The sequence below is a fragment of the Homalodisca vitripennis genome, chromosome 6 (genome assembly GCF_021130785.1).
Source record: "Homalodisca vitripennis isolate AUS2020 chromosome 6, UT_GWSS_2.1, whole genome shotgun sequence".
NCBI lineage: Eukaryota > Metazoa > Arthropoda > Insecta > Hemiptera > Cicadellidae > Homalodisca > Homalodisca vitripennis.
Window position 1 is genome coordinate 24,515,828 of NC_060212.1, and position 23,364 is coordinate 24,539,191.

General features: G+C 31.2%; 1 protein-coding gene across 1 annotated transcript; it reads left to right on the forward strand.

Moving 5' to 3' along the window:
• Positions 1–5,908: 5,908 nt before the first annotated feature.
• On the forward strand, positions 5,909–6,768 carry LOC124365162 (gelsolin-related protein of 125 kDa-like). Its single transcript, XM_046821116.1, has one exon. The coding sequence runs from the start codon at positions 6,051–6,053 to the stop codon at positions 6,555–6,557; it is 507 nt and encodes a 168-aa protein (XP_046677072.1). The 5' UTR covers positions 5,909–6,050; the 3' UTR covers positions 6,558–6,768.
• The last annotated feature ends 16,596 nt before the right edge of the window (positions 6,769–23,364 follow it).

Consider the following 23,364-nt stretch of genomic DNA (forward strand, 5'->3'; position numbering starts at 1 on the left):
TTAATCCGGTTTTCCGCACTTTTGCAAACCGATATGATCCTCGAACCGCCGGATTCCGACCGTGCCAGCCCGCATTCTAACCCTTGAAAAAAAACCAGTCGATAGATTTTCTTCTAAACACAGTCAACGGCCTTACGAAATTTTATTCTTTAAGTGACCAAAGTTGTAATCACTTTTGTAACAGGTTTTCCGAGAAAAAAAATACCGCTTTTAAAGGTTTTACCATACCGATATGCAATTCCGAGAAGGGTCTCCCTTTGGTGTCAAATCGTGAAATTTGAGTCCTGAAATTTGATAACTTTAAACAAATCTAATTCCAAAGCCTGTAGCTCGGGTAACACTGTTAATTTACTTTTATCATCAGAAAACTTTACTCCACAAGTAACAAGTGAACTTGCAGACTCATCAAGCGCAGAGACAGTGGACATTGAGTGACAGTTTGGAACATTAGAGTGAGTAAAAGCGACAGCCGTAGAGACGACATAACCTCAATATAAGTTAACCAAGACAAGTAAATGACAGTAGTAGGCACGTCCCATCGCTCGCTATTCGAACTTGTGCGCGGCTCAAGTACCAGTGCCTTCAATACCTCCTGCATACCTCTTTCAATACTTATAGCTCAGTGACACCGCTCCCGCCTGCTACACTTCGGCACCAGCGGACTCTGTATCGGTTTTATGTCAGAGTAGATACTTCATTCCAACCGCTGCCACACAGATATAATTTACCGCATGAGTAAACTCGTATATACATAACAGGAGGTGTGTGTGAGATATCGAAGAGCAGAAGTTTTTAACTTCAACCTTATCGACAGGGAGACCTTCACATCGCATGAGATGCACCTCAAACCGTAGCAAAACATCTGCTGGCCGAACTTTTGCTGGTCAGGACACGACCCCTTCGTCCAGCGAGTCGCCGCCGCTACCGTTGCCGCCACCACCGGTCCATCGCATGTTGCATCGACAGTTCCAACTGAGCCCCACACCCTGGCCTATGACACCTAAACTGAGGCACTAAAAAGCCAACATACAGATAATAACACAGACATTCCTGAACAAAAAATACGTGTATGTTCGTAAAAAATGTTAAAACAAGGTTGACGAAGATCTAAAGAGTCAAAATCAAAACAAAAACAAAATTAACCAAATTCCAAATTCAACCTAACATTTGTCGGTAGTGCACCAAAAACCACAGTCTGGCACCAATAAAGTTGACGAGTTGTCACTTATGGCAGGCGAGTTGAGTCCTGATGTATTTGTGGTTGCAGAACACGGTTTTCAGATCTGAAAAAATTGAAAATTTCAGAATTGACAACTATAAATAAAATTGGCAACAACACTTTTTAAAGAGGGAGGTGTGGTAACTTTCGTAAATTTTTAGTACGGAATTCCCTCCATTCAAGGTCTATCAAGTCATTATTGAATCGTACTCATTCATTTAAATAAACTTTTGTTGGTGAACTGATCAAACCCTTGATTCAAAAGACAACAGAAATGGAGTAAAAATATAAACAATGATTGGTTGATGTGGTGGAAGTTAATTGCAATGGTTGTTCTCAAAGAAACAAGCGCTGCTGGAAGTCAGACATAACAATACGAGGATACCAAAACCTTAACATAACAATGGAGATACGTGTTCTTCGTGTATTTCGTTATAATTTATGTTTTCTTCTTTATAATTTCATTACGTTTGTTCGTTTTTGCATTATTCAACAATTCGTTTATCTTCTAATGATTTACTACGTAACATTTTGAACAATTTTAAATTTTTGTTAATTTATTAGCTGAAAACTAGAAAATCCTGTGATCTCTGGAGCTGGAAAATTGTGATATGTCTGACCGCATGCAAGTGAATGTCCCACGGTCCATATCAGTCCTTGGAATTAGCTAAGCACTAACAAATATTATTAACTTCATCGATAACTGATATACCAACGCTTACCGTAAATGTTTCAAATTGAAATGTACTTTAACGTGGATGCAATAACGCATGTAAAAAATTGATTGTATAAAATAGTGGGAAAGTGGTATTTGAAAGGATAGTACTATATCGGACATTTTCCATCATTCAAGTTGAAAAATTTATAACACTACGCTTAAAGGATTGCAATATGGCCTCTTTCCCAGGTCTAAAAACTTAATCTAAAAAGCGACACTTAAAGACTAAAAAGTTATTCATTCTCCACATAAACATAATTTCTCCCTCGATGTTGTGTATGTGAGTAAAAACCATGGTGATAGAAATCCAAATCAAACTCTCCTTTATGAATGTGTGTTTTAGGAGATAGGGACATCCTTACGACATTTTTCGTAAGGAAATAGTCACGGGCCATTATCTAAATTTTCATTTAAACTATTAGGAAATGTTCTTAGACAAAGATGCCTTGAATAAGAAGATAACATTGATAAATTCGACCTTATACGAAATGGATACATCGAGTCTGTCATAAATTAGTAAAAAACCAATAAAAACATCTTATGTAATAAAACAAAAACAATAAAACAACACACAATTGAATCCGATATGTGCCGGGATTATCGGATAAAATTATAAGAGCATGCTGAAAATATATATATATATGTACCTCTTTAAACACACAACACTAAAAAAAGGCATACAAAATTCAAAAGACGTTTAAATGTGAAAATTAAAGAACATAAACAAAATTCCCAAAAGATTATTAGTGGAGAATCTACGTAGAAATGATAACACTGCTTGTCAGAAATTCATCACATAAAGCAGAATGAAGCCAACATAATACAGCTGAAGGATATTTTTGTCAAAGTTATTGATTGAGGCCTCGGACATAAAATTAGCAGACCATCCGCTGAAATTAGGCTAACTTCGCTAATAATATTATTGCGCGGATTAACTAGGTTATATTAAATATACATACGACCAAAGAAACATCTGCCAAAAATCGTACGCAACATAAAAATAAGGTCACTGACCAAAACACAAAGCCGGAGGTGGCTGCCAGTACCTTCCTGTCCTAATTGGGTTAGGTGGTGCACCGCGATACAACAGGAAATAACAAAATTGATTTTCAAGTTAGCGCTCCACTGTCGCTGGTGTAGGTGTGACGTGTTGCTTGTGTTCTTTACTTCTATGCAGTGATAACGTTCATTGCCGCACCTTTAAGTTTAGGTTTATTTATTAGGTATTTTAACTCAATCCATGAAACTTAAATTTATACATTTTCTAACGATGTCACATGTCCGAAGTCCTATTATCTTTTTACATCATCCATATTCAATAGTGGTATGTTTTTAAAGCAAACATAAACATGAATGAAATATAATTACACGAATGTATATTGTTTCAAATTTTACATACGCACTCTGTCCAATTTTTAAGAAACGACAAGATTTATCAACTAAACTCATATTTAGGTCAATAGCTCTTAATATTTAAATTCATCATTGATTTATAAAGTAAAATTTAAAAACTGTACTAAAATTTAAGGTTAGCGATACATTAATATCAAGCAGTGAACGTAAAGCGAGGTACAGTATAATTGAACATAGTTGAAGAATGAGGGTGAAGTGACACAACTGTGACTGACGCAGTGTCATAGAGACAAGGGGCATATGCGTCACTCCCATGTGTCATATGTTAATTTTAGTGGTTTACTTAGGTAATGCTAGTTTGTTATGCTTAGACAATTTTATATTTGTATTTGGCAGAGTGTAATAGAAACTATATAATCTAAATTCTTTATTCTTAATATAATTGCATATATTTAAAGTGTGGTGTGTGTGTTCTATGTAGAACTTTTTGAGTCTGACGATAGATTTTGTCTTTAGTTTCCATTTACGTAACTTGATTCCCTTAACACTTAGACAATTTTTGCTTTTCTCCAAATTATACATATACATAATTTATTAACTATATAACGTATTCATTGTTCTCTAGTCACGTTACATAAATTCTAATTCATATTCTATCATATTCTAATTTAAAAAATTTATGTAAAACAATAATTAAATGTTCTTACATTTAAAATTTTAGACAAAACCTTTGAAATTTTCCCTTTGTTAAAAATACGTTTTATACTTTTTATTATACTATTCTAAATTAAGCTTAAACATTTTTACAAAGAGTAAAAAAAATTGAATTTAAAAAAGTTATAATGTTACTTTTTTTAGTAAAATAGTTCATCTCGTATTTTGAAAATTAGATATTGTCTAACAAAATTAAATAATTATGTGAAACATATTAATTTTAAACTAAAGTAAATGTCCCATAAAACTTATAATACAGACTACTAACTTGAAGTTGTCTCTACTAACTTCAGTAAATTTCGTATTGCTGACAAAATTTTTTTTAAACAATGATGAAGCATACCAAGTATAGTTGTGTTTGTTATAAGTACTTCCAAAATTGTGTAATGTATAAGTATTATTTTCAATATATTTATCTAAACAGTATCTCAATTAGTCCAAATGTTTATACACTGAATATAATAAACCATTAAGATTATATATGTTCTTGAAATAAATTTAAATCTTAAATTAAATAATGAAACCATAATTAACATGGAAACAATCACTAAATGATTGTTGGTTACATACATTTTGAAAATTACTATTTTTAAATCATGGAATTAGTTACTATCTTTCTGATGGTAACCCTAACTGTGTTTATTGCCACACTTATTCGTAAGTACAACATTAATTAAAAATATTCTACATTTATAAATTATATTTTACTATACAATCAGCATTATGTTTAAGTCGGCTAATAAAATTTAACAGTGAAGAACATCTGTCACTAACCGTTTCCATTTTGATATAAACTAATATTAGTACAAGAAAAAAATGCTGAAAACCTGGCTTACGTACAGGGTGAACACAAAATGTGGGACTATGTGTGTCACATAATTTTTACGGTAACGGCTTTGACAAATCGTGCTTACTGAGTATACTAATAAACGTTCAGTAAACTAAATACATCAATTGCATATTGTCCATAATGTCTACAAAATGTTTTCTTTAGTTTTAAAGAAAGTTACTAGAAAAAGAAAGATATTTAAAGTTTTATGTTTTATTGCTATACCTATTTATGATTTTCAACATTGCCCTGAAAGACAATCTGTATCTCAAATTTCCACGCGACTAGCAACTTAGGCTACTTTGTTAAAAACTATGAACGAAAAACATGCTGCTGAACTTGTAACCTAATAATCACTAAGTTAAACTAAATTAAATCAAACCTGTTCAAATTAAATTCCATATCAATTAGTAACACTTATATAATAGTTCTATTTTTGGAAGAAGTACAGGGCAGATATTATTGTTCCGTTAAAAACACGAATTGTCCTCCAAAATAATGGGTGTGTTTAACACAGTGTTTGTGGTTCTATTAAATGAAAAAAGATTTTAAATTTTGCACCTTGTGGGTTTATGATGTTGTGTATAAGTATTGGCTTTTATTATTTAACAAAATTGAATTGTAAATACTATTGAGTGACTTATTAAATATAAATATTGATATTCCTGTACATACTTTATATTACATCAATTAATAAATCTCACTATATATACAAATATTGCACCTAGGGTTAATTTTTGTAGAGAAATAAACGTAGGTATAGAAGTGGCAGGATCCATACGGATAGTGTGTTTACAATTCAATTTAAGCGTGGAAGTCTCATTATTTTTAGGTTATCTTACATAAAACCCATTGCCAGAAGTAACGGATGAACAGATGGATACATTGAATAACGATTTCAAAAAGGCCTTAAAGGGTTCTTAACAATGAGGAAAAATAACAGCAATTACAATGACGTATATTTAAAATGCATCTGTTTTTTGGATTTTTTAAAAATAACATACTAAAATTGTTTTAAAGGTTCGATGCGTCTAACTGGATTTAAAATTAATGAAAATAACTCACTCCACCAAATGCTAACCGAGAAGTGCACTGTTTGTAAGAAACACGAAAGAAATCGAGTAAATTATCAAAATGATGAAATCGAAAACAGAAAGGCGAACCAAAACCTGGAAGTAAAGTTTATTGGAAGCCTAAATGAGACTGATTCAGACACGATGGAAGAGGAAGAGAATAGTAGCAGAACTGAATACGATGATGAAGAGAGAGAAAGTGAAGAGGAGGTTGAAGATGATTGTGGAGAAGACGCTGAGGAGGTGTTTGTGGAACACGAGCGACAAGAGAGAGAACTGGAGGAGACAACTGAGGATGAAGAGAGTATTAGAAGAACTGAATACGAAGAGGAAGTGAGAGAAATTGAAGAGGAGGTTGAAGATGATTGTGGAGCTGACGCTGAAGAGGTGTTTGTGGAACACGAGCGACAAGAGAGAGAACTGGAGGAGACAATGGAGGATGAAGAGAGTAGTAGTAGAACTGAATACGAAGATGAAGTGAGAGAAAGGGAAGGGGAGGTTGAAGATGATTGTGGAGAAGACGCTGAGGTGGTGTTTGTGGAACACGAGCGACAAGAGAGAGAACTGGAGGAGCTGGAAGTGTTGAGGGTCCGCCACAAGAACGCTGGGCGGAGTTCGGTGGAGCGAAAGCGTGGAGGAGGAGTGGTGTGACATTGAAGTAACCTCAAGTACTCCACACTATCACACAGGCTACGGGGTCGGTGTCAAACCCTTCCGACCAGGCTATTAGTACTTGTGTACCTTAACTTTCAAATGGATAAATTTTTTCACAAATTTCTTTAAATAAAGGTATTGGTACTTGCGTAACTTACAAGGGAACACTAGTTAGCTGCTGGTCGTGCATCTGAGGCTGGGCTTGTAACATGGGAGAATCTTTTAAACTGCATTATAAACAAGAATTAGTCTCAACTCATAAAATTTTTATTGGCGTTTCAGTGCCAGATAATAAACAAATACTATCTGTTAATAAACATTATTCAGACAAATTTATATTCGATGTGTATTATTCCACAAGCAACTCTTTATTGAATATGAATCATTACTAGATAAACGTATGTTAGTAAATTGTATGAGCATTGATACATTAAAATTTATTTTTCTGTAGCGAAACATTTATGGATTTTAGACAAATTTTATTTATCGAAGGGAAGTCGCAACCAGTACTGAATTTAAATTACTTATAGCTTTCTTTTGCATGGATTAATGTATTATTTTGATACAAAAAGGAAATAAGGTTTGAATTCACTTAATAATTAACGCATGTTTTCAACAGAGTACATGTTCGTTACAAGTATTATTCAAAGTAAAATATTCTATTTTAATATTTTTAAAGGTTACTTGTAATAACCATTCAGTATACAGTAGTCAGAATAATTGTTATAGATCAAGATATAGAGGTTTAGTTTAAAAATTGGGTGAAACAAAGTTATATTACAGTTTGAATTTTGAATCTGTAGACACAGTAACACGTTGTAACCCCAGTTGCACATAGAATTTTAGGGAAGTTTTTAGTTCAGTTTTATTCAACCTCGTTTATAATGGAAAAATAGAATTTATTTTGAAATGAATTAGACATTTTATTATGTTTGAGTTTAACAAGAAATTTAATTTTTTATTTCAATTTTACTTAAAGAAGTCAACTTTAATTTAATTTATTTTATTTCAAAGAAGAAACTCTTTTGTAGAGCAAATTTTTACAATAAAAATGGTTGTGTAAGCTTTTAGGAATTAAATATAAATAGCTAACAAGTAAAAAGATTGTTTTTAAGACCAATTCAATTTGATATTAATGAAATGAAGATTAAAACACAATATTTAAAGTGATTTTCCTGTCTTTCTACTCTAACAAATTTAATTAATTAGTTTTTAAACTGGGTGCAGTTAAACTAATAAAAAAAATACGTAAAGGGATTATGTGAATAAACCTCTCTATAATTAACACAGTACATTACATACATTTTTTTAAATTTAGGACTGGTAGCATATAATATATTTTTAAATGTAATTTTAGCCAACATAACTAATACTCATTAATGTTTTACTTTATTCGGAAATCTACGAACACTTGCCTAAATTTTATTTCATGGTTAAATATCGTAATATCTAATTATGCACGAACTTCTTGATTGCAAAAAAGAGTGCTGGAAAGTACATACTATATATTATAGTTGTTCTTAATGGTTTGTAACCTCATTTATTATTCTAAGATATCTATTGTTTGTAAAATATCCAGATAAACTATATATTCAGGGAAATATATTTGATAAATTCACCTAATCCAAACATAGCAGGTGATTTTTTTTTTTATTTATTATATATATTTATTATTTTAATATATAGTGTATACAACATTATCAACCTTGTATTTCATATTAATTTACCCTGATGGTGGTGAGGGACGTTATACCCCCTCTTGAAGTGGATTTCACTGAATTCCTTTCTCTTGATCTTTCTAGTAATTTAAAGTTACTTATTCTATGTCAGACGCCTTTGTACTATTTATTTTAATAATACGGATATTGTTTTATAAGTCATATATACCCATTACCGTTGTTTTATATCGAAAAAAGTATTTATCGCAACCATTTAATTTTAACTCAGTCGAATGTAACTCGAATATATATTTTAAAATTGCTTAAAGTAAAGATTCTACTTACATGAGTTTCATAAAATACATTAGTATAAACAAGTATTTTAGTGAATATATTCAGATAATAGAGTGTATTTCAAATATAATACATTTTGTAAGAAACTATGATTTTGAGAGCAGAAAATCGACAATGAAGATATTAATGCTTTTGACCAGGCCATTTCATAGTTTCGTGTTTCCCATACTTGACAATCTCGTGAAACCAGCAACAAGCCCGAGTGTTTATTAAACATTGTTGTGAGTCGAGATTGTTTGCGGCAAAGTAGTGCTTACACTGCACTTATACCCTGTATAGTGACAGTGGCCAAAGTAATATACGCTATGTTACCTTTGTCAGATGTTTGCTATATAAACTTGAGTACTTTCTATTAAAATATATTACAATACTTCTTACTTCCATTTTGTTGTTAAGGTATAAATCTCAAACCAATATTTTTATCAGGGAGATAGAAATATTGAGCCATGACGTCAAGTAGAAAATCGTTGAATAAACAAATGTTTTAACAAAATACAACCATATTAAATCTTTTAAATACTACATAGTAAACCTTAAGCCTTATAAAGTGATTTATCCACTTGACATTTTACACGAAACGTCTCTTCCCCCAATAAGTAGTCTGATATACCCCTACCTTGCTCTTTATATTTTTTCCTTTCGTTCAATTATTTAAAAGGCTGATATTAGAGAACATTTTAATTCTTACGATCCCATTGCTGGCACATCAAGTCATTACCTCTTATATATTGATACAGAAATACTTCTCAGTATAATTAATGTTTCGTGCCCTTTCCTGTTCCTGATCCTTTTAAATATCCACATTTTCTGAGTTTAATACCAATTCAGAATATTCTAATACAATAACAATGGTTGAATGAAACCAAATCAGGCCACTAGTCCAATCAATTTTGTAGCGGATATGAATGTAGTCTTGCTTTATAAATGAAATTAATGTTTCGTGCCCTTTCCTGTTCCTGATCCTTTTAAATATCCACATTTTCTGAGTTTAATACCAATTCAGAATATTCTAATACAATAACAATGGTTGAATGAAACCAAATCAGGCCACTAGTCCAATCAATTTTGTAGCGGATATGAATGTAGTCTTGCTTTATAAATGAAATTAATGTTTCGTGCCCTTTCCTGTTCCTGATCCTTTTAAATATCCACATTTTCTGAGTTTAATACCAATTCAGAATATTCTAATACAATAACAATGGTTGAATGAAACCAAATCAGGCCACTAGTCCAATCAATTTTGTAGCGGATATGAATGTAGTCTTGCTTTATAAATGAAATTAATGTTTCGTGCCCTTTCCTGTTCCTGATCCTTTTAAATATCCACATTTTCTGAGTTTAATACCAATTCAGAATATTCTAATACAATAACAATGGTTGAATGAAACCAAATCAGGCCACTAGTCCAATCAATTTTGTAGCGGATATGAATGTAGTCTTGCTTTATAAATGAAATTAATGTTTCGTGCCCTTTCCTGTTCCTGATCCTTTTAAATATCCACATTTTCTGAGTTTAATACCAATTCAGAATATTCTAATACAATAACAATGGTTGAATGAAACCAAATCAGGCCACTAGTCCAATCAATTTTGTAGCGGATATGAATGTAGTCTTGCTTTATAAATGAAATTAATGTTTCGTGCCCTTTCCTGTTCCTGATCCTTTTAAATATCCACATTTTCTGAGTTTAATACCAATTCAGAATATTCTAATACAATAACAATGGTTGAATGAAACCAAATCAGGCCACTAGTCCAATCAATTTTGTAGCGGATATGAATGTAGTCTTGCTTTATAAATGAAATTAATGTTTCGTGCCCTTTCCTGTTCCTGATCCTTTTAAATATCCACATTTTCTGAGTTTAATACCAATTCAGAATATTCTAATACAATAACAATGGTTGAATGAAACCAAATCAGGCCACTAGTCCAATCAATTTTGTAGCGGAAATGAATGTAGTCTTGCTTTATAAATGAACCTACAAGATATAAAAACTGTAGATTTCCTTATCGTGGTATAACTCAAAATATTTTATCATCAAGGCATTGAGTTTTTTGCTTCCAGAGGATGGGGAATCTCTATTAAACATCCCTTTAATGTCCCACGTTCTGAGGGTTCAGCGGGGTGAGTGAGGTTCCTACGAGTACATTTGAATCACTCCAAGCACCTATCCATGTATAAACGGAACTATATAAAATACTATTTCCGTCATTATTTGGTCTTGCGACAAGATTTGCAGTTCGATATTTTACATGGTTAATGCATTTTGTTGGCATTGACAACTTCAATACTATAAACATAAAATACCGAATTTTTTACTCATGACATTTATTACAGTAGTCATAAAGGTAGTCCTTCCTGCATCATTCTCCCAGATTACTCTATTATCTGTAATATCATCATGTTCTAGCATCTTGTGAGCTACTGTCTCTGAAATAAAATTTATTAGAATTACGTCAGTGTATATTTAAAAAAAAAAAACATGTAAACAGAATTCATGTATGAAAAGCGATTATGGGCCTGAATACAAAATTCAAACACTCCTGTTAACAAATAAGTTTGGTTACAGTTGATTAGGTTAGTTGGTTGGTAAGGCTTGATTGGTCCAAATATAAACGAAATAGTAAATTCATGTAAATTTCATGCAAACTCAATGTCGGTGGTAATAGATGACTCACTGCAAGCAGTTGACACAATGGGAGCAGACACTCAGTTTGTTCTGACACATAAACATGACTTACAGCTTGTTTGACCTAGGTTTAAACAGATAGTTTATTTATGCAAATGAAAACAGTTGGTGCAACAATAATAACTCTGATTAAAGTTAAAATGATGCAACACAAATATTTATTTGTACAACTTATTTATAACTTTGAACAACCTACACTATGGATTGAAATTTTTTATATAAGCAATCCAGGATAACTTTTAGGAAAGTAAAATGTATGTCACACTAGCAATCGCCCACGGCTTTGTATGAAATTGTCAAAGTCTGTAGACATTCAGGGAAAGCACTTTCGATTTTATACGTTGGAGGCATATGATGATTTTTAATTGGAGATAATCTTGTCCTTGGCATATATCATTTCAATGTAAAAAGTTAATAGGATCAAATGTTGAACAAAATTGCAAATGACAATAGCCGTTTAAATTTTCTTCTGATCAGATATATGTACTATTCACATTGGAGTTGGTCTTGTTTCCGCGTTCATGAAAAAAAAACTATGCATAAATAAGTATCAAATACCTACCTCTATCAAATAATAAATGTGGTTGAATGAATAAATCTGTTACTAAAGTGAATTTTTGTACCACCAAATAATTTCGATTTTATCTATATCCCAGACACTGCTAGACTCTAGATATACAGTGAGGTTGTGGCGCTCACTACCGCTAACTGTTTTTGAGAAGTACGTGACTAGCCCGTTCTGATTATTCTTGTGTTTCCCTACATATTTAAATCACTCAACACATATATTGTAACAGCTACTTTCAACAAAATTCAATTAAACTTCTACTTATTGTAATGTATTGATAGTGTACGTGAGGTTGCCACAAATACGCCAGAAACAGTTGTGTTAGAGTTGGAAAAGAAGAAATACCAAACTATAACAAGGTCTGCAATTTTCTGTTGAAACTCCATCTCGTCCACTAAGTTATAGTACTTTGTCAAGAGCTTTGGTTAATACGAGTCATAAAAATACTGTTATAGAAACTTGAGGTAAATTTATATTGAAGAAGCTAACAAGTTACATTAAACTTCGGACCTTACTTAACTTAAAATTTTGTTTTCAGATATTTTGTGTCAGCAATTTATATTCTAAAATTGTTGAAATTAACGGTCTTAACTCAGGGTTTCAAAAAGGCGTATCTTGTTAATTACATAACATTTTTATATTTATTTAAATAAAAATAACTGCGTTATCGTTCCAACCACTAATACAGAATATTCGTTATGTTGGCTGTATTTTAGTTGCATTAAAGAATTTTACATTAAAGAATAGAAATAACCAATAAACGTGTGTCCCACTAACTCTCCAATGTCTACAATACGATATGAACTGCTCGATATTGTAGGTAATGATATAATTGTATGTTGGTGTCTGACGCTGTCTCAAACTTGACTTCTGGAATCTGGAGTCATTTTTGTCTGAAGATATCTAAAGAAAGTCGATGACGAAGAAGCTCAAAAGAACGTTTCGACATCAGAGACACCTAACAACATGATAAAGTATATAGTGTAATCTAGTTAAAGTGGTAATCTTATTGGCTCATCAGGTGCACAATTGAGTGCACTACAATATTTCTGGCACGATCTCTAGCACAGTGGATCAAACGACTTACACATAACGTAGCTGTGATATGAAGGGTTTATGTATATGTATAGAAAAAAGGAGGTCTTGTAACTAGTCAGGGATTGTGGTGGGTGCTCTTGGGGGAACCCCAACTTATCAGTGCTACAATTTGTAAGGATGGAGTAGTAAATAAAATAAAAATACATTATCTCTATAGAATTAAGTATGCAGGACGATAGTTAAATGACTAACATACGCACATAATTTGTATACACTAATCTATTTTAAAATATTAATATTAAATGGATAAAAAGGAAATGTAATAAAATGTAAGTAATAGGGAAACATTCTAACTACTACAATATATTGAGATATAAATTAGAATAACCTTCATAAGAGGAAATCTGTATAGTAATAAATTACTTCAATACAGATTGAACAGGATGAAATCGTTAAAAATACTCCCACGAGTAAAAATATCCCCCCGACTCAGTCGGAAGACAGGTAGATTTCGCATGTAACCATTATATCTAAATTCCATAGTAAAGATGAATTATTGGATACTATTAAATGCTTAATTTGCACAACACGAATGGGACATTAACTCTGAAGGTGTTATTTCCGCTATTGTTGAAATCATATCTGAGAATCCTGAGAACTTCCGGTCTCACTCAGCTCCCTGAGTTGGTTGCTCCTAAACTCCTAGACCTTTCTGGCTCTTGAATATCTCTGGCAGCATTGGAATTATGGGAATTCCCAGCATCATACTAAAAATGCCACAGCACTGAAAGTATCCAACTCATCACGAACGATTTTCAAATTATAAAGTTTCCACGTTCAATATTCCTATTTCTAAAACCCAAAATAACCATTTCCAATAGTCATGGCTTCTCAGGCATCTTGTTTATTATACATAGACAAAATCGTTTTATTGTTGATCATTGTTTTCCTTACAATATTAAATTTGCATTTCCTGTTACTGAATTCCTGGTGACTTTTCAATTCATTTTAACAAAATTATACTTCACTGAAGTCGTAAATCTACCTGGATTGATGTATCATGATATAAACCCATTTCTTAGAGTTGTTTGTTGATCAGTGGTTGAATAAACCATTCTCAAGGTTTTTCAATATACATGAATAACATAATTTTATTATTATTCTTGTGTTCGTTTCAATTTACTTAACCTATTACTGTGTCCCTGGTGACTTTTCAATTCATGTTAATAAAATTATGTTTTACTGAAGTCGGAAATCTACCTGAATTGATGTAATATGGTTATAAATCATTTTACGTAGCGTTGTTTATTGATCTGTGGTTTTTCAAACATTACATATTTTATTTTTCTACGGAAGAGGAAAGATTATTCTAAATCTGTTCCTCCTCGGAATTATATTTATTTAGAATTTCGCATTATGTAAAACAAACATTACATGTTCAAGGCACATCATAAAATTGTACGGTCAAATATAAAAATAATTCTAACCTGTTGTAACAGATTTAGAAGAAAGTCATAGATAGGCTCTACAAGTAAAGAGTACTCATGAAGCATCACTAAACCGTTAAGATATTGCCGAGAACCACTGAACACGGTGTTGAATCTGTAAGCAGATGTTAGCATCATGGAAAAGCAGTTTCCCTGATTGTAAAATGATGTAGTCTCTTTTATCGCTCAATTTGCCATATCACTTCAGCAGATGGTTTCTCTTTCACCCCTTGAAAGAATTATGGGGACAGGTATTGCTGCATGCGTGTTGGGAATCTATCCGATATTATTTACATTGTTTGTTCTTACATTACTTATAAAGTAGATTTTTATCTGGAGATCATTGTATAATTACTATTGTAATTCTAATATTTACTTTTTTATAATACTCAAATACTTATTTTTAAAAATCATTCCACAATTTTTATCACTGTAAAAATGTAACATGGACACCTGGAGTTAATCAATAAAACATACAAAAGTAACAAACAAGCAATTATTCACCGATTGACAACATGAAGCACCATTTATTTATTTCAGTTGTTAAACTAAGCAAAATAATAAAGTGATTGTACTACGAACTCTTCGGGAGTAAGTGGTGGTAGGGGATATTAGGATTCCTTAACATGAACGAAAATTCACAAACATTGTACAATATTAGATACAAATATTACGTTAATGATTGTGACAGTGCCTTATTTCTGTTACAAAATTGGAATGTTTGGGCCATGTACAAAATTGACAGGCTCACATCTCTTGAAATGAAGTACTAGAATTTGACAAACAAGACATTAGAGTACATAATTGATGGAGTCATAAATGGAATTCAATTATATTATTGCTTGTCTATAACAAGTGATGTAACAAGCTTATCGGACATTAAAACCGCTATATGGTCTGCATATTTTCACCTATCCTAAACCAGTGATAATCATTAGTACCAGTCACGTCCAAAGGGAACTGAAAGTTTGTTCAAGTACCGAAAGGCCATTTCAATTAATAAAAAATGTAATGTTATTAAATTTCACATTTTTCTCAAACTGTAATTTCTTACATAAATTCGATGTAATGTCTAAAACAATCCTTGCTTAGTGGTCATCAAAACTATATGGAGTAAATTAATAATATCATTAAGTCATGAATCACAAAAGCCCATTTTGTTTCGAAATATAAATTTAGAATCTGGAGTTCATTACCATACTGTTTTTATAATTTTTTTAACATAGAAAGATGTTAGGGTTACAATGTCTTATATAAACTAATCCCGGGACAAGATGTATAAAATAATAAAAAAAATATAGAAAAAGATTGAATTAAAGATGACGAAAAATCCAAAAAAGTGTCATTAAGAACAAAATTTGGCAAAAATAAGTATTGAGTATGCATATGAAATATACCTATCCTACGGAACAGGGATGTTTTTAAGGTAACAGGAATATGCTACGTTTCTTTTCTTTATTTAAGATTTATGAACACTCTTGTTTTTACAATCCTAAAGTATGTTAAGTATGTTTGTGATTGTAAATTGTGTAAATCTTTGGGTAATCAATACAAATTAGTACTATTAAAATACTGTCATTCGGTTTCTTAGTGTTTAATTGTAATACATTACTTAGCTGCGTAATACTAACAGATAACATAAATTTTAAGGAATCTCTTTGTGATTAAACCCATTCGTTTGTCGTCCTCTTAGTTTAGAAATGTAATCAAAACCTTGTTACTGCTCAGCAATAACCGACCACTTCGAAAGTACAAAAACAATTGTTAAGTTTTCATACTCTGTTTTAAGTTCTTGTCTTGTTGTCTTGACCTTAATGTATATTAAAATGTAAAGTTGGTAAAACCAACCACTTCAGAGCATTTCCTATTTAGAATTTGTTTAAGATTATTTTAAATTTGTTGGGACAGTTGATACCAAAAGCAAGTATCTTCATAATTTTAGCAATATTTTTTTTATTTTCAGAACCATGTCCCTAGCGAATAACAATACTCGTAAAACACACGAGTTTTACAAAATCTATGGTAACTTATGGAATAAATCAATTGAAGAATTATGAAAAGCTCCTTATAGAAGAATCTTTTACAAACACAACACTGACGAAAGTTCCTTTTTTAAATTTCATTATGATTTCCTAAAGTTAATTTCGTTACAAAATGTAATAGTCTTAAGTTGTATTATTAAACTACGCTTTAAATTTAATTACATCAATTTAATTATAATTTTAACATTTCCAACCTATTTAAACATGCATATCAATTGTCTAATTGCAAATATGCATAGCCTTCTCTTTGCGCAGTATTTCAAGGAAAATAAACTGCAATTACATTACACAATTGTTTTAATTTATTAAAATTGTTTCAACGTAAAACGATCAAAATGGGTATTCTCTATTCCTAATTTCGGTTAAGTTATAGTAGAGGAACCAAATACAAATTGTAATGAACCAACTATATGTGAAAATAAATTCAAACCAAGCCCAAATCTGTTCTCTTGTAATATGTTTATAGTATGTCTTGAATGATCCTTACTAAAGCCCTGAATCATTGCAACTAATATTAAAAACAATTAATTTACGAAGCAACACAACTGCATTGAACTAACAGCGCTGAATATAGAAATAAAATTACTTAATGTGTATGGAAGCAAAGAAGTGTACATGAATACGCACTAACCTCTCCCATGAATAGATTTTTGCTAATCTTTAGGTTTGGTTGAGTATTCTATTGGGTCTAGGATACGTGTAAGACTCAAAAACATCTAATGGTTTACATGTGCCATGTTTGTCTACTTTTTTCCTATTATCAATACTTAAAATCGAACCTTGACCTGTGCATCTATGAATTTTTGTCGATGCGTTCTTAGAAAAGTAAATTTTAACATTGCTTTTTTGAGGTGCCCGAAATAAATGTTACTCATATCAACGTGTTTTCTCCTCATGGCCTTTAAATTGTAGGGTAACTTTAATTCCTAATTAGTAACTTTTTATTGTTCAGATATTTCACATTGGTTTCGTGAAATTATGGGGATGTAAAGCGCTATGATTTTCTTTTACGTTAGAAATACATAAATATAGCTATAAAACAAAGAATATTGGCAACAAAAAAGATTTTTGCTTAGGAATAAATTTGTTCCATCATTGATGAATCATGTATATCACTACTACAGTTTCGTAGGATTAACCAATAATTATTGTCAATGATGGATTAGTTTAAGATTAAAACAACGTGTAAAAGCACGATAAACACGAACCGTACTGAAGAAAATTTCCAGTCTACAACTAACTTTCCTCGACTAAACTTTACAATTGCAGTAATGAATCTCGATCGGTCTAAATAATGAAGCTCCAGTTCAAGGCTGGAGGCGAACAATTAAGTGTTTGCTAAACTCTTACCTTCGCACCAACAACTTTAATGATATTAGGCATCCGAGTGTTTCATCTGCACAGCATGAACACTTTCTCCGAGATTTGTGAGCTCTGTGCTTGTGGCTGGCAGTGAAATTTGTATTAGGTTGCTGTCCCAATAATTACAGTATTATTACAGAGAACTGTAGTTTAAAAAACTAAAAACGACCCCCATCATTAGACAGTTACAAACAAAATAAAATAATTGAGTTGAATCTATTATTCTGATAATGCGTTATAAACCAACGATAAAATGTGTAATGTTATGTACTTTTGGTGTCTTTTTAATAAATAATAGGAAGTTAATTTTTTATTACAATAGTAATATACAGGTGTTCTTGGTTTCATGCAATTACATCGCACAATTAATAATTCATCATGTTTGATTCCTGTTTTTAATTTATTGTCGGCTTACGAATATACTTATGTGGCAGATTTCTTTAAATAAGCTTCAAAAGTACTGTACGTATTTGGGACTCGAACCCGGATCTCTCACTTTCTACGATTCAATTATTTTTGTACTTGGCCGTTTCTTTCACATATGTGATTAAATAACCAAACTAACATATGATCGGAAGACCAATTACCTGTCAACTGACTTGTATTTACCATTACATTTGTATAAGTGGTAATAGCCTAATTTAATTTCAATAAACGTCCAATCACAAAAAGTACTTGCTCCGCCGGGACTCGAACCCGGATCTCTCACTTACCGGGTGAATGTGCTACCATTACGCACACACACACACACACACACACACATATGTATATATATATATATATATATATAAGTAGATATGAATGTGAGGGTTCTAGCTCACTTTTGGGACAGTCAGAAAATCAACGTAAAATACTGTTTAAAGGACAATAAACTAATCTGTAACTCACGAATGAAAAATTAACCGAATCTATAGCTGTTTTACTGTTCATTGTAGGCTTCTAATTTCTAAGCTGTTTTAATGAAAAAATCCAGAAATCTTCGAAATCTTTATTCCACGAAGTTAATTGTAACACAGTCTTTATCTTTAATAGTCTTCTTTCCAGTAACAACCAAGTGTAATTTTTCATTTTTGTTCAATTCTTTAATCTTTTTTTCATCCAAAAACAGTCAAAAATCTGTTTGGCAAGTGTACTTTACAATCTTCCAACTCGGCAATTATTGTAAACCCGAATTTATCTTTCATTTTCTCCAAATTCACAATTTTGTATTTCTTATTTTCTTCTAATTCTATTAATTTCTTGTATTCTTTGAATGTTAAATCACCAACCTTATTCAACTCTTGTAACAGTGCCATTTACATAGAAAAAAATTAATACTTCTACACTTTTAAGGTGAAAAATCAACACTATACAAAATACACAAAAAACCGGGGTTTTGACCCTAAAAACACGTTTTTAGGGTCAAAACCACAGCTCTTAAGGTGCATATATACTAGAGTTTTTTTTGAAAAATCCTGAAAATCTACTGAATTTCTCTAATTATTGCGAATTTTTAGCTTTAAAGTTGATAATGTGAACGATATTTCTCGAAAAATCATTACAAAATTGAAATTTAAAAAAATCTCTAAATAAAATTTTCTATATAAATAGAAGAATCAAAGGCTGTTTAACCATAAATTGTGCTGATTTGTATCAAATTTTAGTAAAAATCTGTACTTTTCAAAGTGTTAGTTAAACAAATTTTTCTTCTTTAAATAGAAGAATCAAAGGCTGTTCAACCATAAATTGTGCTGATTTTTATCAAATTTTGATAAAAATCCTTAGAAATCTACTGAATTATTGCTATTTTTCAGCTTAATAAAAAGATATTTTACTAAAAAGTAAAACTTGGCAGATTCAAATTTTCCCTATTTAAATGGAGAGGAAAAAGATATCCTGCCCGTACTGCAAAAAAGATGTTTTCGAACATCATTTTACCCGACATTATAAGTCGAAAAATCATTTGAAGAACAAAGAAATTTATAATAAAGAACTAAATTATTTGAGGACTTGGGCTAAAGAGAATCAAACCGATGGTCACGAGAAGATGTACAATATAGAAAAATTGCGTGAACTAAAGAAAAATTTTAAGGAAAGTAAAAAAGATCTCAATCTATTTAAAGATGAAAAAATTCAATCAATCGCTGAGAAATTGTCCATTGAAACAAACGATAAAACTAAGTCTGAAATGATCGAAGAAATTGACAAAACTCTTAATGAGAAACCTGAAAATATCATTGATGTAGAAGTTTTATCCTCAATACATGGTCTATTTAAGCAATACATTTTAACAAATTTGAACGACAATTTCATGTCAATTTACAAATATCTTTCTATTTTGCGCCCAGAAATTAAAAGTTTAATCGAAAAATTTCAAGAAACTGTGAAAAATAGTAAAGGATATCTCTCTTTAGAATGCGAATACGAACGAACTTTAGTGAACGGTGAAACACAAACTTGTCCAATGTACTTTACTATAAAAGCAGACGAGATCTTTGATGTAAACGACTTTATTACTAAGCAATTTAATAAATTAACACATCGAGAACAGACAAATCATCCAAATAAGGGTTCTGGATGGACATTTAAAAGCTACAAACAACTAGTTTTGAGCCTTAATAAACACGAAATAATGAACGCAGGATCATATATCGATTTGCCAAAGAAAATCAAAGATAAGAAAGCTTGTGTAAATATCAAAAATAAAGATGATTTCTGTTTTGTTTATTCTATCCGATGCGCTATTGAAAAACCTGAAAAGAATGCTGACAGAGCAAAGCAATACGAGAAATTTGTAAATGACGAGATATTTTCAGGTTTCGAGTATCCAATGTCCTTAAAAGATATACAATTATTTGAAAAACGAAGCAGTAAAGCAAAGTATAATTATCCGAAAATGTCTGTAAATGTCTATAGTTTTGATGAAAAACTCAATATTGTTCCGTTACAAATTTCAGAAATTTATGATGCCGAGTTAGAAATCGATTTATTGTATGTTAAACAAGATGACAAATCTCATTATGTTTTGATAACAGATTTAAATAAGCTCGTTTTCTCTCAGTTATCTAAGTGTAAAAATAAAAAATTTCTATGCAGAAGATGTTTAAGCCATTTCTACAAATCTGGAGATTTAACAGACCATTTAGAAATTTGTAAAAATCACGAAGTTTGTAAGCCAATTATGCCGTTTCCAGGTCAAACAACAACATTTATTAATTATCAAAAGAAATTTTCTCATCCTTACGTTATTTATATGGATTTTGAAAGCATATTAGAGAAGATTCTCACATGCAAAAACAATCCGCAAAAGTCGACTACAACCAAGATTCAGAAGCACATTCCTTATGGTTTTACTCTATATTTAGTGTCAAATGTGACAAATCGCATGTACAAACCTATATGTTATAGAGCAAAAAATGAAGAAGATTTGCCAAATGTTCCTGCAAAATTGTTTGAAGAGCTCAATAAAATATCAAAATACATAGCTAAAAAGTATAATTCTAAGAACAAAAAACCTATGAAATTGACCGAAGAAGAAGAATTAGCGTACCAAAATTCTACTCTTTGTCATATTTGTGAATGTGAGGGTTTTGATAATCAAACAAGAAAAAAGTACGAGATCATTGTCATTTAACAGGTAAATTTAGAGGTTCAGCTCATTTATCTTGTAACTTGAATCTCAAGTTTCCTCAAAATATTCCAGTTTTCTGTCACAATATGAGTAACTACGATACTCATTTGTACATAAAAGAATTGGCTAAACAATATGGAAATGTTGATTTGATTGCAAACACCGATGAAAAATACATAAATTATTCAGTAAATTCAGGATATGGGTATGAGTTTGAAGATGATAAACCAAGAAAGTTCATCAAGTTTTCTTTCGTAGATACGTTCAGATTTATGGCATCGTCTATAGAAAAGTTAGCTAAAAACCTCAAAAAAGATGATTTCAAACATACAAATCATTTTATACAAGATGGTCTGAACGCAATTCTAGATAGACAACCAAATGACGACGACGAGATTTTTAAAATTCTATCTGGAAAAGGAATATTTCCCTATGAATTTATCGATAGTATTGAAAAACTTGATTACACAGAAGAATTGAGAATTCAAGATTTCTATTCACTTTTGACAGACGAGAGCATATCTGAGAAAGATTTTCAACACTACTTAAATGTATGGAACAAATTAAAAGTAAAAAATCTAGGAAATTACTCCGATCTCTATAACATTCAAGATGTTCTATTGCTCGCTGATATCTTTGAAAATTTTAGGAATATTTGTTTGAATTGCTATAAACTTGATCCAGCACACTATCTAACAGCTCCCAGTCTTGCATGGGATGCTATGTTAAAATTAACGAAGATAGAATTACAATTAATTAGTGATTATAATATGTATTTGATGATCGAAAAAGGTATTCGCGGAGGCATTTCTCAATGTATTAAACGATATGTTAAAGCAAATAACAAATATTTGAAAGATTTTTGATAAGACAAAACCTGAAAAACTATCTGTTGTACGTCGATGCAAACAACCTTTATGGGTATGGTCTTATGCAAAATTTACCATATAACGAAATCAAGTGGATGGATCCTAAAACGTATACAACAGCAGAATGGAAAGAAACAATTTTGGAACTCACTGGCGACGAAGATTATGGCTATATTCTTGAAGTCGATCTAGAATATCCAACAAATTTACACGAACATCACAAGGATTTACCTCTTGCTCCAGAACATTTTAAAAACAAACTTTGCACAACTCTACTGGATAAAACTGAATACGTTGTTCATTCGAGAAATTTGAAGTTCTATTTAGAACAAGGTATGATTTTGAAACATGTGAATAGAGTTATTGCATTTGATCAGAAGCCTTTTATGAAAAAGTACATTGATTTTAACACAAACATGAGAACCAAAGCTACAAGTGACTTCGAAAAGGACTTTTATAAGCTGATGAACAACTCAGTTTTTGGAAAAAGTATGGAAAATGTGAGAAACAGATGTGATATTAGACTAGGAAATGAAGAATTTTCAATGAAACAAGCTAAGAAAACAAATTTCAAATGCTTTAACATCTTTGACGACAACTGTATAGCGAGTCACATGTACAAACAAAAGGTTAAATTTAACAAACCGATTTACATAGGATTTTCAGTTCTCGACCTCTCAAAATTGCTAATGTACGAGTTTTATTACAACAAATTAAAGAAGTTTGATCCAGATTTGAATCTGTGTTACATGGATACAGACAGTTATTTTCTAGAATTGAAACGAGATCCTTTTAAAATTATTAAAGAAAATATAGATGACTTTGATACAAGTGATTATCCAAAAGATCATGAATGTTTCACTACTAAAAATAAGAAGGTAATAGGGAAATTCAAAGATGAGTTAAATAGCGAAGTTTTAGAAGAATTTTGTGGTTTAAGGTCTAAGATGTACTCGTACAAATATCTAGATAAAAACCCAGTTAGGTGTAAAGGAATTAAGAGAAGCGTTGTAAATAAAACAATAAATATCGAAAACTTGAAGAGATGTTTGTTCGAAGATAAAGAAGAATTTAGGGAGATGACAGTCATCAAAAGTTATAAACATGAGTTGTACACTGTTACCA

What these genes read in the sequence shown, in the direction of transcription:
- LOC124365162 (XM_046821116.1), top strand. Translation starts at nt 6,051, where the DNA reads ATGGAAGAGGAAGAGAATAGTAGCAGAACTGAATACGATGATGAAGAG.